At 48.4% G+C, this 16,823-nt stretch overlaps 4 protein-coding genes across 4 annotated transcripts; 1 reads left to right on the plus strand and 3 right to left on the minus strand.

The window, feature by feature from the left end:
• The first annotated feature begins 1,579 nt into the window (after positions 1-1,579).
• Positions 1,580-2,530, plus strand: BC939DRAFT_470536 (uncharacterized protein). The gene is made up of 2 exons (XM_051558128.1): positions 1,580-1,944; positions 2,182-2,530. Exons 1-2 carry the CDS (start codon positions 1,934-1,936, stop codon positions 2,456-2,458), a joined length of 288 nt encoding a protein of 95 aa, XP_051406142.1. The 5' UTR covers positions 1,580-1,933; the 3' UTR covers positions 2,459-2,530.
• A 1,811-nt stretch (positions 2,531-4,341) lies between these two features.
• On the minus strand, positions 4,342-6,948 carry BC939DRAFT_470543 (uncharacterized protein). The gene is made up of 8 exons (XM_051558129.1): positions 6,656-6,948; positions 6,414-6,573; positions 5,929-6,313; positions 5,550-5,829; positions 5,433-5,443; positions 5,314-5,335; positions 5,040-5,215; positions 4,342-4,940 (listed from the first exon to the last, which is right to left on the minus strand). The coding sequence occupies exons 1-8, from the start codon at positions 6,804-6,806 to the stop codon at positions 4,614-4,616; spliced, it is 1,512 nt and encodes a 503-aa protein (XP_051406143.1). The 5' UTR covers positions 6,807-6,948; the 3' UTR covers positions 4,342-4,613.
• Positions 6,949-8,148: 1,200 nt separating this feature from the next.
• Positions 8,149-10,699, minus strand: BC939DRAFT_497686 (uncharacterized protein). Its single transcript, XM_051559737.1, has 2 exons — positions 10,343-10,699; positions 8,149-9,422 (listed from the first exon to the last, which is right to left on the minus strand). The coding sequence occupies exons 1-2, from the start codon at positions 10,502-10,504 to the stop codon at positions 8,205-8,207; spliced, it is 1,380 nt and encodes a 459-aa protein (XP_051406144.1). The 5' UTR covers positions 10,505-10,699; the 3' UTR covers positions 8,149-8,204.
• A 379-nt stretch (positions 10,700-11,078) lies between these two features.
• BC939DRAFT_497687 (uncharacterized protein) lies at positions 11,079-13,058 on the minus strand (the record flags this gene model as incomplete). The annotated part of the gene is made up of 8 exons (XM_051559738.1): positions 11,079-11,276; positions 11,408-11,583; positions 11,691-11,712; positions 11,805-11,815; positions 11,907-12,183; positions 12,287-12,671; positions 12,766-12,878; positions 13,023-13,058. 8 exons carry the CDS (start codon positions 13,056-13,058, stop codon positions 11,079-11,081), a joined length of 1,218 nt encoding a protein of 405 aa, XP_051406145.1.
• Positions 13,059-16,823: the final 3,765 nt, after the last annotated feature.

Consider the following 16,823-nt stretch of genomic DNA (forward strand, 5'->3'; position numbering starts at 1 on the left):
TATATTGTAGATACAAACGCATTATCTGTCATGAGCAGCCAAAACCATGGCCCATGGTCGCAACACAGCAAATAATCAAAGGACTGTTGCCCGCCTTCTTCCTCTCCCTCGAACAGCTCGACCGTTGTTCTTGGTCTGAAAGCTGCTCTGATATTCTAGCCCACACACGAAGTGCGTTTCCGCAATTGGTTCCTTTGTCCGATCTTTTGTGCCGGAACAGAGAGAAAAGGAAAAGACAAAAAGAACAATGGAAAGAAAGAACAGTGAAAAAATAACAAACAAAAAGAAAAACGAGGCGCATAAGAAAGAGCATCTAGGCGTTTTCATGTTTGTGAAAGTGTAGATCCTAATCTTCGCTTCCCTGCAAGTGATATGGAGGCCAAAAAGAGCGGCATGCAACACTCCTATGCTCTGATCTGGTGAGGCTGCGCTGCAGGGCTCACTTTGAGGTCTACAGTTATCCTCCCTCGGGTAGGTCCAATCCAGCACAATGGAGTATGCATGCAGTATGCTCAGATGACGCGATGTGTGGGATGTTGCTTACTCGTTTGCAAGGCTACTCTACCCGCTTGGACTGGAAGATCCTTATTGCCATCATTTCAGCTTGCATCCCTTCATTGGTTCCAATCTTAGATGCAGGGGGAAAGAGGCCCGAACAAACAGCAGCTCGCCATTTGCGATCCTCCTATGGCCCTGGAAAAAAAAACCTGCAGAGGAAAATGCTTAAACAGAATACGCGTCACCGGAAGACAGAAAGGATCAGGCCAGCTGACTCTATTCCCATTTATGCACCAGACATGAGCACACGGCGTACATGAGTGCAGGGTTTGACGCTCTGACATGTGCTGGCTGCATCCCCTATCACCTCGTAACCACATGCTGGCACTGCTTAGGCCCAACCCACAGATAAATGACCCTCGAAGTGTCCCCATGTGTTCGGCTGAGGGTTCTCCGCGCGATTGTGATTAGCACTCTCACGTTGCCTTTACCAAGCCGCTTAGTGAGAGAGGGAATAAGAGCGTGGGATACCTGCAGGGTTTGACACCGACTTCAGACACAGCCACCCCAGCGTGCACGTGCCCCAAATCTTTGTTGACCACACAGCTCTTTTTTCTTTCTCTTCTCTTTCTTTCTCTTTTCTTCTCTTTTCTTCTCCACTCCTCACTCCTCACTCCTTCCGCTCTCCCTTCTGCACCCTTCACTCTCTTCTGCACCCCTTCACTCCCTTCTGCATTCTTCTCTCTCTTCTGCACTCTTCACTGTCTTGCGCGCAGCGGACAAGACCACCACGGTAAGTAGACCAGCGCGGTAAGCAAACAGAGCTACAAAGCTCCTCCTCTTTTCCTTCCCTGCCAGCTGGCAGCACATTCAAAGCCACAGCCACAGCCACAGCCACTCTTGCTACCACTGTACCCGCTGCACCCACTTCTGCTGCCACTGCACCTCCTGACACACACTCCACCTTTGCTTCTCGTCCACTGACCACTTGGCCTTGCTCGGTCATACCCTACCCTGCCCTTCCTCTCCTTCCTCTCCTTCCTCTCCTTCCTCTCCTTCCTTTTGTTCCTTGACAGAGCAGCACTTCTCTCGTCTCTACTCCCACAATGGACCCTCACAAGGTAGGCAAGACGCGTCCACTCTACCTTCCCTTGCACACAACCCACTCCCCGCTCACTTGTTGAGCTTTGTCATTAAGGCGGGGGACCCCAGAGCACCTTTATTCCACCCCTTTTCACGTTTATACGTGGGTGTGCTTTATAAATGCATAGAGTATGGCAGCTAGTATCAGTGCCATTTCGTGTGTGTCGGTTTGAAGAAGATTTGCTGCAGCACAACGGCAGCCAGGCGCAGTGCGACGGGTCCTACCACTGAACTACATGTGGATTCCTCACGCTGTGGAGGATGAAGCATTAGGCATGTCGCACATCATTTAATGTGTGCGGGGTGAGGGTAGGGCCTTAGAGCCACGATCCAACAATGACCCCCCGAGTGCTCCATTTAGTGACACAACGACACACGCCCACTCTGGTAATGCACTACCCCTTGTTGCTTCATGTACAGCATGCAAGCGCACCACTCCTTCTGCTCATGAGCATAGTGTGCTGGGGTCCTCTTTTGAGCCCATACGGCGCAGCACACTGGGTAGATGGCAAACGCAATACCGTTTGGGATATTTCACAGCGAGCAGCATCCTATATTTGCACAATTTCCTACACTGTTGTTCTTCTTTCCGTTTCCACATCATGTTCTTGTGTGCTCCTTGAGCGCCAAGATGGAGATACGGATGTTTGAAACCGGATGGGTAGCTCGCTGTCCTTTTCTATGTAGTTTGTTTTTCTTGTTTCTCTCTGTTCTGCTGGTTCTCAGTTCCCCAAGGCAAAACAAGAGGGATGGGTTGTGGAAGTTGGCATGTCTTCACAAGCTGTGTGATGTTGACAAGTTGCGTCTGCAGAGCTAACAAATTCTTTCCTCTTTTGCATGTTCTCTCTCTTTATGGTTGCAAACACAACACCGCGAGCACGATGCGCACCGAACCGCGTCGGATGAAAGTATGACGACACCAAAATGGAGTTGGGATGGCACTGGGATGGCACTGGAACGGCACTGGAACGGCACTGGAACGGCAGCGGGACGCGCTCAGGGCGATCGAGCAGGGTGATCGAGCAGAGTAGGGCGAATGAACAATACAGTCGAGTAAGGACGACCTTGAATGCAATAAACAATCATATCACACATAATATCACACATAACAAGTGTACAGATACCAGCAGTGCTAACGAAAGTGATGTGGAGCTTGTTGCTTTGGACGCCTCGCCATGTTGTTTCTTTCGTCTTTGTCTTTGTTTTTGTCTTCGTCGTTGTCTTCGTCTTCGTCTTTGTTCTCGTCTTTGTTTTCGTCTTTGTTTTCATCTTTGTTTTCGTTTCCTTTCTCTTTTTTTTCTTTTATTTTCATATCGCGAAAGCAGCTGCTACGAGCAGCATCTCATGGTCCTGCAGTCTAGCATGGCCTAGCATGGGAATGCTCCTCCGCTCTTTTCATCACAGCTTTCCCTAGAACACAGATATCGCTCTGAAAAAGTCTTCTACTTCTCTCTTCACCCTAGACTCGCATGCCATGGCTTGCTTCAGCCATCAGCTGCTATACTCGCACTTATCCAATATATGTGTAGTATCACAGTGCCCTCAGTTTTTCTCATCAAGGTTGACGCGCCTTTGCCAATTTGACGCATCAACGTGCGCCCTGTGCATTGTCAAGCGCAATTTTTCATTCATTTATAGCATCCGCGCACTCCCTTCTTGATGAATGAACAGGCAAAAGACTGAGTGAATGTCAGCCGATGCCTACTTCGGAGAGTGCAGCGCCGACGATCCAAACACGAAGGCTCTAGCGTAGAACAATGTGGTGTACCAGGAGGAGGACGGAAACATGGGAGCGATGGCCTTTGGTCCGGACTTCCAGGACTTCACTAACACAGAGAAAGGTGAGGCAGCACGAAATCATCGTCCTCTTAGTTCTGTGAACAGATGAAAACATTACTATTATCCCCCCTGTAATCGAAAGACCTCGCTTTCAAGGGCGACTAGGCCACTCCATGAAAAAAAAAAAAAAAAAAAAAAACCCCCTGCTTGCGCACGCTTTTAAGGGTCCCATAGTAGTCTACATGGGCCTATGAGGATCTTTCTCTTGATGTGGTTTGGGACGATACTTTTTGCACAGTGGATAGATCGAAAGAAGCCATAGCTTCTTTTTTTTCACTTCGATAGTTTTACTCTCTGGATGCACCAGCGATGGATAATCAGCCACAGGGTTCTGATTGTGGTGCCGAGGTCAGTTTCTGTCCTCGTCTGGAGCGGTATACTCATTCTATGCAGGAGTTGGATATCGGTGGTGGTGTGAAGAAGACGAAATGAGCTTGGACGATCCTACAGAATCTCATCATCAAGACCCTGTAGCCTTGATATCAAAAGAGAAAAGAAAAAAACATCCAGTCGTGGAAGGAAGAAAGGACTGGAGTTCGAAAAACTTGTCCGGAGATCTGGGTTTGGGCGCCAATTCCGAGGTGATATAGTAGCTACGCCGGTACTTTCTTCTTTTTCTGTATCGAAACCAAATTCAAATACTGTGATATATCGCTAGAACCCCCCCTCCCCCCCAAAAAAAAAAAAAAAAAAAAAAAAAAAATTGCGAAATGTATCAGTTCGAAAACGGGTCGCCGAAATCAAGGCCGACATATTTTTTGCTATGAGTGCGTGGGCGTACTTGGCTCCGATTCTCCTTCGTATCCAAAGAAGGATAGCTGTTATTGTTTGTCATATGCCTATCACATTGATAGTAATTTCATCCGCAAACAAGAGATCCGTTGACCGTAGGTCGCGATCAAACAGACCGCATGTTTAAGTTGGCATCGCTAGTGCTCGGCATGTTTATTATAATATATAAAGGAAATGTCTGCATATGTAATATGTAATATGTAATAGATGTCGGTCTTTCCATTTCGAACTGGTTTGTTCGCCTGTCTTGTCCATCCGATAGATCTTTTAACATGAATTGTTTACAATCATCGTAATGCGAGGATATTCTGGGCGGTGAAATGCCATCCTGCCATTTGCATCTAGACGACCGCTCCAGTCGCAGGGGCAACTGTATTCGCCACATCCATGTTCTCTGCAACGTTTTCAGCGGCCATCTCAACTCCCGTCATTGCTGGATGCGTAGCTGTCGTAGTAGCGTTGGCTGGACTGACATAACCACGGGCCTGCTGTTCTTGGTACCGCTTAGAGGGCTTCTGAGGCAAAATGTGACCTGTGCCGCGGTTGGGCGAGAATGGTAGCCAAGTAATCTGAGGGCGATAACAGGCGGTCTTGATGTTATTCTTGTTATTTAGCCAGTCGGGTACGTAGTTCAGGAGGACCTTGCGGAGGAACCTCTCAGTCAAAGACTATTTGTGAACCATAATGAGGTATGAGAGAGGTGTCAGCATGTGCGGAAACAAAATGTGGTCCTGAAAGCGGCAGAGAATACACAGCCGTCTGGTTACCTGGCCAGCAAGGATTTTGCCCATAGCTTTACTGATCTCGACCTGCATCTTTGCGTGCTCGAAGCGCTGGTCGTAATAGTCCTGGAACGCTGCGGTAATACTCTCCGTGCTGGTGTCAGGCATGTCATACAAGGTGTTGGCAAGGATCACGGCGTCCTGCATAGCGTTGATGGCGCCTATGAGAAGAAAACGAAGTGAGAAGTTAGGTTTGAATGTTGAGTGTCGTTGCGAGTGTGCGGATTAAAGTATAAGTGGTGATGAGTGTGAGCAGTACCTTGTCCAGCAGCGGGGATCATCTAATGGGGAAAAAGAGAGAAATGGGAGATATGAGAATTGGTTTCAAATTAGAGTGTGTCCGCGACAAATGGCATTTGTGGATCAAGCTGGGCTTACCTTGTGAGCGGCTGCGGCGAACAGGAGGTATTTGAAAAGGATGGTTTAGAAATGCAAGTGGTTAGCATTGACAAAAAATAACACTTTCTTCGCATCCTGCTCCTGAACGGTTCTTACCATCACCAATCAGGACGGTGCGTCCGTGGAACCAGGTCTCGAACAGCTTCTCCTCCAAAAAGACCTTCGACCGACGCTCCTTGGGCGTGGCATCGATCATCTCACCCATGGTTCCGCCATAAGGATTCAAGCATTCGCGGAACTCCTTGACCATCGCATCGGTGGACTCGGGACCCCACTCAGAGTTCCTGAATCGTTGCTCAGCCGCTTCATCTGCGTTCTTGAACTGAATCAACAGGATCCAGCAGATCTGGTTATCAGTGACACTGGAAACTCCCCACTAGCATATTAACAGATAAGGTCGCGTCAGTTGAAACGTCATTAGATCTTTGATCACTATAGCAGGCTGCACGATAAGCACTAGTAAAGATATTCTTACGCTGATTCGGTCCTTTCCCAAGATGGCAGTGAAATGCGTGAACTCGTCCTTGAGTTGCGTGAACCGCTCGGGGTCTAAGGGATCTGTGACACCGACCATGCAGTTGTATCCGAGCTCCAAGTTCTCCTGGTCGGATTTGGGCAGAAGGCCCTTATTGAGCAACTGCTTATATAGCGACTGACGGACAGAGCTGTAGGCGCCGTCGGCACCGACGAGGATGTCGCCTGCGTAGGTCGAGTTATCGGAGCAGTGGATGAGAACCTTGTCGTCCTTCTCCTCAGTCCTGAGAATGCGTTTACCGAATGTGATCTTGTTGGCGGGAATCTGGCGCAACAGAAGGTCGTGCAGGCGTGGGCGCGCAAAGACGATCTTGTCGTAACCGCAGCTGGAATTTGAAAAACAAAAGTGGTGTTGTTAGGGCTCTTTTCACTCCTGTAGTCTCATTCGGATATAGATGCCTGTTTCCAGCTGTGAGCTATCCTTACACTGCCTTCTGCTCCTTCCAACGAACATGACCGATGATATCCAGGTTGCTTTCGTAGATGGTGGCGTTGTTGAACCAACGCGAGAACGTGAGCAGCTCGTCGAACAGGCCAAGTTGCTCAAAGACAGGCAAGATGTTGACGGAGAGAGACATGGCGGCACCTAAAAAAATCAAGGTTTCGCTGGTAAATGTTGGTAAATTGGTACGAAGCAAACCCATACTGATTATGAAGGGGATTCTTACCAAGCGACTTGATCTCGCTTGCGCGCTCAAAGATGTGGTAAGGGACATTGCTGCGCTCGAGCAGGATGCCAAGCATCAGACCACCAAGACCGCCTCCGGCGATCATGACCACGGGCTTGGGGTTTTCGAGGGGCAGTGTGGAAGAAGACATCTCGGGGAGTTTTTTCTGCAGGGGAGTCGTTTGAAACTGGAGAGGGGATAAATATGAAAGCGAGAGGCAGAGAGGCAGAGAGGCAGATGGGGAGATGGAGGATGGGATGAGGAGGAAGATGAGGAGGAAGAGGAGGATGAGGATGAGGATGAGGATGGGGGAGGAGGAGGAGAATGAGAGAGAGTGTGGGTGTGAGAGTGTGAGAGCTAGAAGGAATGCCTCTCCAGCTGCCCTCGCCCTCCCCCCTCCCGTTTGGTCCAGCCGGGACACACGTTTTGGACACAGAGACACAGAGGAAGGGCCTGTAATGCTGTGCGACCATCGATTTGTTCTTCATAAAACATACCCAAACTACATACTGGGGCTGCATACGATGTTTTCGGAAGGCCCGGGCTCTGCTCCTGGTCCGCCACCCACTCCTGCTGCTGTTGCTGCTGCTGCTGCTGCTCATCGAAGCTGCTTCCGCTCTTCCAGGGCCGCTCTCTGCGTGGCCAAGCAGCCAAAGCAGACCGCTTGTTTGCAGCCGCATGGATGTACCCATGCAATTGTACCATCGCACAAGGGTAGTCTCCGATAGACTGTATCCTGTACACATTTCGAAAATGAAAAGGAAATGTACGCATGCATGCATGCACTTCTCGAGAGCACTTTTTTTTTTTGGTTTAGTTAATCAGTCAACAAGCTTTTCGACCTCCCCCCCCCCCCCCCCCCACCTTGCTAGCTTACCTGGAATCTCTTTCACCCGATCGATATCCAGAAACAGGCTCTAGTCAACTATTTCGTGTTCAGCTATGGCAACCTGTTTTTAAATTGAATTCCCGGAATCGCGTCCCTCGCGCGCTTCATTCGAGTCCTCCTGTAGGGAGAGACGAATGAACGAGCAAGGAGCCGTGAGTACAAAAAAAAAAAAAAAAAAAAACCAAACCTCAACCTCTTTCGACTTTTTATATCCAAACCAGACTTCTTTACAGCGTTTTGAAATTCAAGAGATGTAAGATGTCGGGCAGCTCGTGCCTCGAACAAGGCATCGCCCTGGATAAGTGCCTCAGTGAGTCCGGATGATATTCTGTCCATGGTCTTTCTATCTACCTATAGCTGCGTTGTGTGGACGAGCTTTTATCGGCAAGGATAGCCTCCAGTCAAGGGTAGTATCGATCGACCTCTTCGACAATGGTCTCCATAGAAACAGGGGTGGATATCGATGGCGAGTTCCAAACCATGTCGTTTATTGAGGTTTTAGAGGTGAACAAGAATAAGGACACCATGACCCTGCATGGTGCACTTTAATTACGAGAATGCATGACGGTCTCCAAGCATATAGTTTACTCCCACGAACGGTACGAAAATGGTTATCATTTATTGGACTGCAAAAAAAAAAAAAAAGAGGGTGCGGTTCATCTACAATCTCCTGATCTTGTGCCCAAGCCAGACCTCCTTCAGGCTATCGAACTGCAAAAGGTGTCGGGCTACTCGTTCTTCAATGGAGCCATGCTTCAGTGTGGCCTCTTTCTTTCTTGATGATGGCCTCCTGCTCTCAGCTCTTTTGTCCATCCAGAAATCGGTCGTGCGATCGATGGTTTCTTTGGTATCCAGGCCACGGATCCTAATCTGGAGTATCTCCAAGTCCTTGCACGGCCATTGGGCCTTCTCGATCTCGTTGATATCCATCCCCTCTAAAGGGAAGCTGATGGTTCGTAGTCGAGTGCAGCACCGCAGTAACTCTTGAATATAGCAGTTGTATCCCTGGAGACGATCGTACGTCCGCCCGACATTAGCTACATCGTAAGAGAAATTATGCGGAAGAATGGTGCCAACAGACTCCAGTGTACTTCGATGACTTCGCACAGCCATAATCTCATCTAGTGAGAAGGAATAAAAGTCGATTCGGATTTCGGCCAGTCCGTAAAAGGCTCGAGTAAGCAGATTTGTTGTTACTTTCTCGTCTGTTTCAGTATGGATAGCCCTCAGTAAAGGGCAATGCCAACCAATGTTATCCCTGATGACATCCATTGGGACGACGACCGCTGGGATTCGGTCCAATATTTTCCATGTCCTGAGGCGCGGGAAATGAACAACGAGTGGCGGTGTGTTGGGTATGGTGGGATCCATTTCGAATATTTGTGCGATCGTAGCGACAAGGCTGTGTAGCCTCGGATGCCGAAACGCTTCCGTAACGATGTCGCCTTTAATGGGTACCTCTCGCATATCCAATGTGTCCAAGAGAGGGCACATCTTTAACAACACCGTGAATTCACCGCGAGTCATTTGAAACCGTTCGATCCTGAGAAAAGACAGCTTTGAAATCGCTGTGGTACCAGTAGAGAGTGCATCGACCCGCAAAAACGGCTTTGGCTCTTGCATGCAAGCAAAGTGCAAGGAAACGAGGTTGGTGCTGTTTCGTCGAACAATGTCGTAAAAGCGCGCATGCAAGTCGAGCGACGCTAATATGCACATGTCGAGGTGCACCAACTTGGATGCCTGAGACCAGGACATGATATCGGCGTCCATTTGGTCCTTCAAGTTCACAACGACGCGAATATGGTGTCCGTACTTTTCGATAACACCTTGACCAAGATGGTGCAGCACCCTGAAATGGGTGTCTAAATCAATGGTGTGCTATATGAGATAGGTAAAATCGGCTGCCCAGTCCTTGCACACTTGCACGCAGGCGACTGCGTCGTTGACAGGAACAAATCGAGCGATCCGCACACGCAGCTCCGGTATATGAAGTGGGTGCCTGGTTACGTTGGCCATAGGGAAAGGCTAGGAGTCAGGCAGATGAGTGGGCGAGAAGGAGAATAAGATGAAAGGCTGTAAAACGAAAATGTTGAAAGGAAATAGGAGATGGGTAAGGCCAGTCTCTACCATTGGAATAAAAAGCTTTCTCCATGATGAGTCTGATAACAAGAGTTCTCTCGTTTGACCAGAGAACGATCAGGCGCAGCTGTGTCTTCAGGCTATTGATGGCACTGATATGATGCCAATGCTTTGCGGCAACTCCATGACCGAGCCTCGTGCAGCCCTGTGTGAAGATGGGAGTCGATGGAGTGCCATACGGGATATGCGAAGGCAGCCGTCCGGTTCCGTAAACCTGTAGGCATTTAACGATATCCTTTACGATAACCAATCGTGCAATCTGAGCACGCAGTTCTGGTATCTGGAGCGGGGTATCGAGCATTGGAAATGGTCATAAAAGACGAGAGTTGTCTGCCATTTCAGGTCGGGGAGGCGCGTTTCTAGAAAAAAATATATATTTATTATTACAGAAACAGAGGAATCCCTTGCAGTCTTAGCCTTCCCTCGTGGATATGCCGGCAACCAACTCGCGGTTCTGGAGCAACGAACAGTCGTTCAGAGGGAACCAACCACTCGGTCTTCAAGAACCTCTCCCCCCTTTCTCTCTTCCTGCGGCAACACTGGTATAGCTCCACGCTCCTCTGCCAGAGGAAGCCAGGCGATCTGCAGACGATACTATGTCCTCTTCAGCCTGCTGTTCACAGTGGCCCGGCCTGGGAACCCAGTTCAAGATCATGTACCGGAAGAGCCGCTCTCTCCATGTCTACAGTTCCAGATAGAGAGGACGATGGGTCACCAAGCTGTCTAGCGCTGGCCATACCACTCTTGCCAATTTCATATACCCGGCTAGTTCTCTCTTGCCTGACCGCAGGTCTTTCCTCAGGATGTTGTTGTTCGGCCATGACTATACTGCCTGGGGTTGGGTCATGGTGGGGAGTGGGATGTAAGGAGATGCAGAATGCGGAAATGCGAGAGCTGAATGAGAAGAATGATCCCCATTGAAGTCGCTCAGATGGAGCGTAGAAAAAACATGGGCCTTCCCCCTCACCTCAACCCCTGACCACAATTCGCCTGCAGCACAGCAGTTTTGATCGAACCTCCGCACAGCGTTATTTTCTGTTTGTTCTGCTCTCAGCAAGTCTCGTTGTTGCCATTGACACCGCTGAGTCTTTGTTTGTTTTTTTTTTTTTTTTTCATCATCAAAGAACGAGCATCGATGTGCTCGATGCGTGTATGCCAGCTTTTTTCCCCCACCATCTGATCGTCCCAGCTAAGCTACGACGATGCTCCAGAGTCAGGATATTTTGCTCGAACAGATAGATCGCACACACGGTATTCTTCATTACGAAATAAATATGGTCTATGAGCATTTTTACATTCCGGGAATTCTGTCTCTAATAGTCTATGCTACGAAGTGTTCTCTATTCTGCGTTAATGACCAGAGAGTCCTGGAGTCAATCTATCCCTTGGCCGCATTCACAATGCAGATGCCTGTTCTGCCAACGGTTCCCTCTTTCCTTGCTGGGGAAGTACGGACACTGTTCCTCGGTTCTCAGCCAGGGGCAGCCATGCAATTTGTGGACGGTAGTCAAGTCCCAGGAGCGATTGCTGGTTCTGAAGGAAGCTGGGAATCCAATTGAGGATGATATAGCGGAAGAATCGCTCTGACCATGTCTAAATCCAACACCAACCGGAAAAAAGGAAAAACACCCCCTCCCTTGTCAATCACCTGTCTTTTTTTCAGACATCTCTCTCAGTCAATGCACACCATGTTTTTTTTTTTTGTCAGGAAGAGATTTTTTTACCTGACCAGACAGAATCTTGGACATCTCCTTGCTTGCCTTGTACTGGTTGCTGACTCGGTCGAAACGCTGCTCACGATAATCCTTGAAAGCGGCCGTAAGACTTTCCGGGGTCTTATCGTTCATGTTGTAGATGCAGTTGGCGAGCACCACAGCATCCTGCATTGCGCTCACAGCACCTGTTCGGATAAAAGATACAAGTTACAATTGTCGTATGAATAAATCAGATCTCTGTCATTCGATAAATGGATGGTCGCCAGATAAGAACATCGAGGTAGAAACTGACCTTGTCCAGCACCTGGCAACATCTAAAAGTATCAAGATTTACATAGAGATGAGGTGTTTTAGCTCAATGGTATTATCAAAAGTATCTGCGTGCAATAAGAGTGAAGGTCATTACCTTGTGGCAGGCTGCATCAGTGCAAAGAAAAGCAACAAGATTCTGCGTTAGTGTCTATTAGCGACCATTATACTAAAGTTGGCCCTGTGTACCCTCACCTACCATCTCCAAGAAGTACGGTACGCGAATGATACCAGGTCTGGAAGAGCTTCTCCTCCAAAAAGACTTTTGAAATCAAATCCTTAGGTGTCGCGTGTATGAACTCGCCCATGGTACCTCCCCAAGGCGACGGCACATCCTGAAACTCCTTGATCATCGTCTCGATCGATTCTGGTCCCCACTCTGAATTGCGAAAGCGTTGAACCTTGGCTTCCTGTTCCGAGAGCTGGATGTTGAGACCCCAGCAGACCTGGTTGTCTGCGACGTTGCAAACACCCCACTAATGTATGGACAATAATGTAATCAAAGTCAGGATGTATAAGTAAGTTGTGTGCATCCTCGGATGGTCAACTGTACATAGACTGTATCTGGAATAACCCTACACTGCGGTTGTCCTTGCCAAGGGCGCACGAAAAGTGACAAAATGGGTCCTTGAGTTGTGGATACTTTTTCAAGTCCTGCGAGTCTGCCACGCCGACCATGCTCACGAACCCAATCGCCATATCCTCCCCATCCACGGCAGGTAGGAGATCCTTGGCCTTCATCTGTTGGAACATGTTTTGGCGCACATTACTGTAGGCACCGTCGCATCCGACTAGGATGTCGCCCTCATACGACGTGTTGTCTGAGCAGTAGATGTGCATCTTGCCCTCCTTTTCCTCTGTTCTGAGGACCTTCTTCCGGAGAGTGATCTTTTCGGAAGGGACCTGCTTCAGCAACAGTTCATATAGTCTCGGCCGTGCAAAGATCACCTGGCTGTATCCGACACTAAAAACGAGATAGAAAGTGTGTATTTAGTCAAACATGAGTTCTATTGCCTATCAACTCGTGGAATGAAGCTATCGCCGATTCCAACACTTACATGGGCACGGTATCATTCGCGTCGAGAGATCCTAGAAACTTCCCATCTGCGTTGTACATATCCGCGCTGTTGCAAGGGATGGACATATTTTTGATATCCTCGTACAGCCCAAGCTGTTCGAATACCGGTAAAATGGTCGCACCCATTGTCATTGCCGAGCCTGTACGATGATCATGGTATCCCAGGATATGTTAAAAAAAGGAAAGTGTGGTACATGTATAGCATAAAGTGAATTTGAAAGTGTGAATAGCACCTACCGAGAGAGCGAAACGCGTTGGCTCGCTCAAAGACATGGTATGGTATGTTACAGCGTTCAAGCAGAGTTGCCAGCATCAGACCACCGAGCCCTGCGCCAATGATCAGGACTGTGGGGGCTCCTTCTCTTGAGTTCTGCTGGCTTTTGTTCATCCCGCTGAAAAATTCAAAAAAAAAAAATTGAGTGCGTTCTGTGAGTGGATTAAAAGAGGAAAGGAATGAGCGAAGATACGATGGGCATGGAAGCGAGGGGCGAATGAGAAAGGTGAATCCCATCGCTTTCGCTCGGGAAAGGCGCTTGCCTGTATCCGCATCCATTGGGCAAGGGTGACCCCGACCAGTCTTTCGCCTTGAAGTCGCACAGCATAAGTATGTCTAGATTAGATATGTCGAACCTTACTCATTGAACTGTAGCACAAGCACAGCATCAATCTCCGTTACTTGCACACAAAGACAAACTGATTTCCCAGGTCGTACCTGTTTGATCTCCAATCGGCGTCCTCCTTCCCTCCTGCGGAAATTCAGACACCGTTCTTCAGTTCTCAACCAGAGGCAACCATGCAGTTTGTGGACGGTAATCAAGATCCTTTAGGAGCTGCTACCTATGAATGAAACGTGGGATTCAGTTGAGGCTGATATAGCGAATAATTCACTCGGATCATGTCTAACATCCATCCTAAAAAAAAAGGTCATTTACGCTTCCTATTTCCAAACTATTTGCCTGGCACGATAGTATCTTTGACGTCTCCTTGCTTGCCTTGTGCGCGATGCTGACTCGGTTGAATCGCAGTTTACGGCACTCTTTGAAAGCACCAGTAATGCTTTCAAGGGATGTGTCCTCCAATATATTGACGCGTTTGGCAAGGACAAAGGAAGAATATAATCTCACCCCCCCGTAAGATTTTATTCTCACCCCCCGTAAGATTATCCCCCGTTTTGTCATCTCACAGGGGTGTAAGCGGGTTATTCTTACACCCCGGTAAGAATAATTCGAGCTTGGATGGTCGCGACATCTCACTGGTGCTCTTGATACGTTTGGCTCCTGGACGCCCCTTCGGCTTCACCACAAGTGGGTCTTTAGTGACACTAAGACCTGCTTCGTTGTCAGACGCGTCCTGTAGCTCTATGAGTCTCGTCTCCGTTTCAGCGAGATTGAGAGGTTGTTGAGCGTTTGCATCGCATTGCTGGACCGGCTGTCCCCATGATGGCCAGCTCTCTCACGATCCCTGTAACATCTGTGTGCCACTTTATCCTCAGTCGCTCTTCCTTTCTTGGCTGTGGTGTCGAGGATCCTGTAGAGAACAAGGTGTGCACAATCCTCGTACAAGCGCTGGCGGGGTGATCCTCGGTCCTGGTGGAGGCGATGTAATGCGGGTAGGCGACTAGAAGCTTTGAACCAATTTTCGTCTCGAAACCTTCAAGATCCTGCCACTGCTCCTTGAACCAGCGCCTAAGAACGAGGCTGATCAAATACTTGCACCTGCTGTCCCCTTGCATCACGCAAAAGAAGTGCCTGCACACAATCTCCGTGTTTTGCAGCAAGAGGCGGGTGCAAAAATATGAATGGCCAACCATAACCACAACAAACTCCTGTTGACTGCGACGGATCTTGTTGTGGATGGAATAAACCACAATGATTCCGGCTGAGTCCAGTCTTGAGAGTAGTGATGCCAGAGAAGACTCGCGGAGGGCTTTCCCAGTTCGGTCGACCTATGCAAATGGATTCTGTGGTGTAGTAAATGACAATCATTCGGTTGGCCTCGCAAAGTTGATATTGGATCACGGGAAAGAGCACTGCCCCAGAATAAAAGAATAAACGGTCTGGTTCCTGGACCAGAGTCTTCTTTCCTAAAATCATTTGTATCACACGTTGCATTCGTCCAGATTGTCCGGATAACACCACAGCAACGACAGGTACTGACTACCACCGTCAGTAACCCACGCAACAAGATACAGTCAACAGGGAATACCAATCCTGATCATTCGCCATCTTTGCACCGTCAACCGCTCTTATTTAGGCATTGTACTTGCCCTGCAGCGCTTCCTCAATCACCGATCGTCTCATTGAGCATCCGTCATCGGCCCACCCTCGTCAAACGGCATTATAAAGGTACAATCGAGGCCTGATCAGCGAGTGTTGGCATACAACGACTCTAGAGAGGTGGACTTCATTGTCATGACTCCTCACCTCATCGGATATCACATATGCGAACTCCTTGCAACTACCCCAGTCATTCCCAAAGGAATATAGTCCTAGCTCGTACCATTTAGCTAAACAGATCCTATATTTATTTCCTTCCATTTTCGTTTACCTTTGTGTTCATACATTCCAATCTAAAGGAGGACCCTGCACCGCGAACCAGTAAGTAACCGAAGCACGCCCTTGCCGAAGTCATATTCGCGTGGTGTCTCCTATTGTAAATAGAACTAATGATAGAAGTTACAGAACTCGTTATTAGATCCCCTACGCCGCATTACCCCGTTGCTTCTTGCCATGGTAGGCAGTGAGGCTTCTAGTCAATCAGAGGTATTATTCAGAAGCCGGTTGTTACAAACGATCTTTCGTGCAGCGCCATACGCGTCGCTCTTGTCCTGTGCATCGAAACATAATCCAACGGTTACAGCCCAATTGAATGAATCTCCCTAGTTCCTAGTTTTGGAGCCTTAAATATGTGAGTTAAGTCCAGGTGAACTTCTCAGAACATCATGGAAGAAGGTTGAAAAAGCAAACGCGTGGCGATACCTCTAAATGCTTCTCAATTGCAAAGGCGCTTTGGATAATGCGCAAGGTGAGCATCAAGAGTTTACTGAGTGCAATTGTTTATGAGCATCTAGTCTATGAGTAAGACGTATCTCAGGACATTCTCCGGATACCCAGTCTGGATAGACCATAGACTATAGCCTTGCATAACAGACTCTGGTGAATATGTGGTGTTGCTGATGCTGCTGATGCTTATGGCCATTGATTACCCATCGTGATTTAGCGACCTCTCTCTTCTTTTCTTTCTACATAAGACAAACCCTAATCATCTTGACTTAAAGTCTAGCATTGCATGCAAACAGCCTTGCACATTTCGAAAAAGAAAAGAGGACGAGCTCAAAAAGGACGAGCTCTAGATAGGCGTGCAGGAGTGTGACATAGGCATGAGAACGAGCAAAAGGACGAGCTGCAGATGGGCGTAAAGCAATTGGACGAAGAGAGAGAATGACACAACCTGGCCGTTGCTCGAGATTATCTGGTCATGGAGATATGGAGTTATATATTCTACGAAGGTGGAGGGCATGGTGAAATGCACTCTTTCTCGCAATTTTTTTCTCTGTGCACACCCTAACACTCTATAATCAACATCACTGTTGCAAATTACCTTCCTCGCCAGCGTTCCACTACACGCTACGCTAACTACAGTGATCAAGGCACAGAGAAACGAATGTACATTCTACAACTGCGTCCAGGGACTGCTGGACAGGAAAGCGGCGATCCAGCCACAGGAGCGTCGCATTGATCAGGGTCTCCCGGTCAGGGACGGGGACGGACCTGTGCCATTGACCAAGTCAGAAAAAAACCACTTGATTCGGTTGCACTCAACGGTGCCAGTTCAAGTGAGAAACGTCCTTTTAAATGTGTTCGTCCGATTTGAAAGGCACGAGGATAGAAGTATGGATTTCATCTGCGTTTGCAGAAAGCCATTCCTGACAAGAGATAGCCTGAGCAAGCATTACAAGTGGGTCTGCGCCATTCCAACATCCCGATTAACGTTCCAGGGCTTCAACTTATTGACAGCGCTCAAGTTCTCCCTGATGAT

The sequence above is a fragment of the Gamsiella multidivaricata genome, assembly GCF_025024155.1.
Source record: "Gamsiella multidivaricata strain RSA 2152 chromosome Unknown BC939scaffold_144, whole genome shotgun sequence".
NCBI classification, from domain to species: domain Eukaryota; kingdom Fungi; phylum Mortierellomycota; class Mortierellomycetes; order Mortierellales; family Mortierellaceae; genus Gamsiella; species Gamsiella multidivaricata.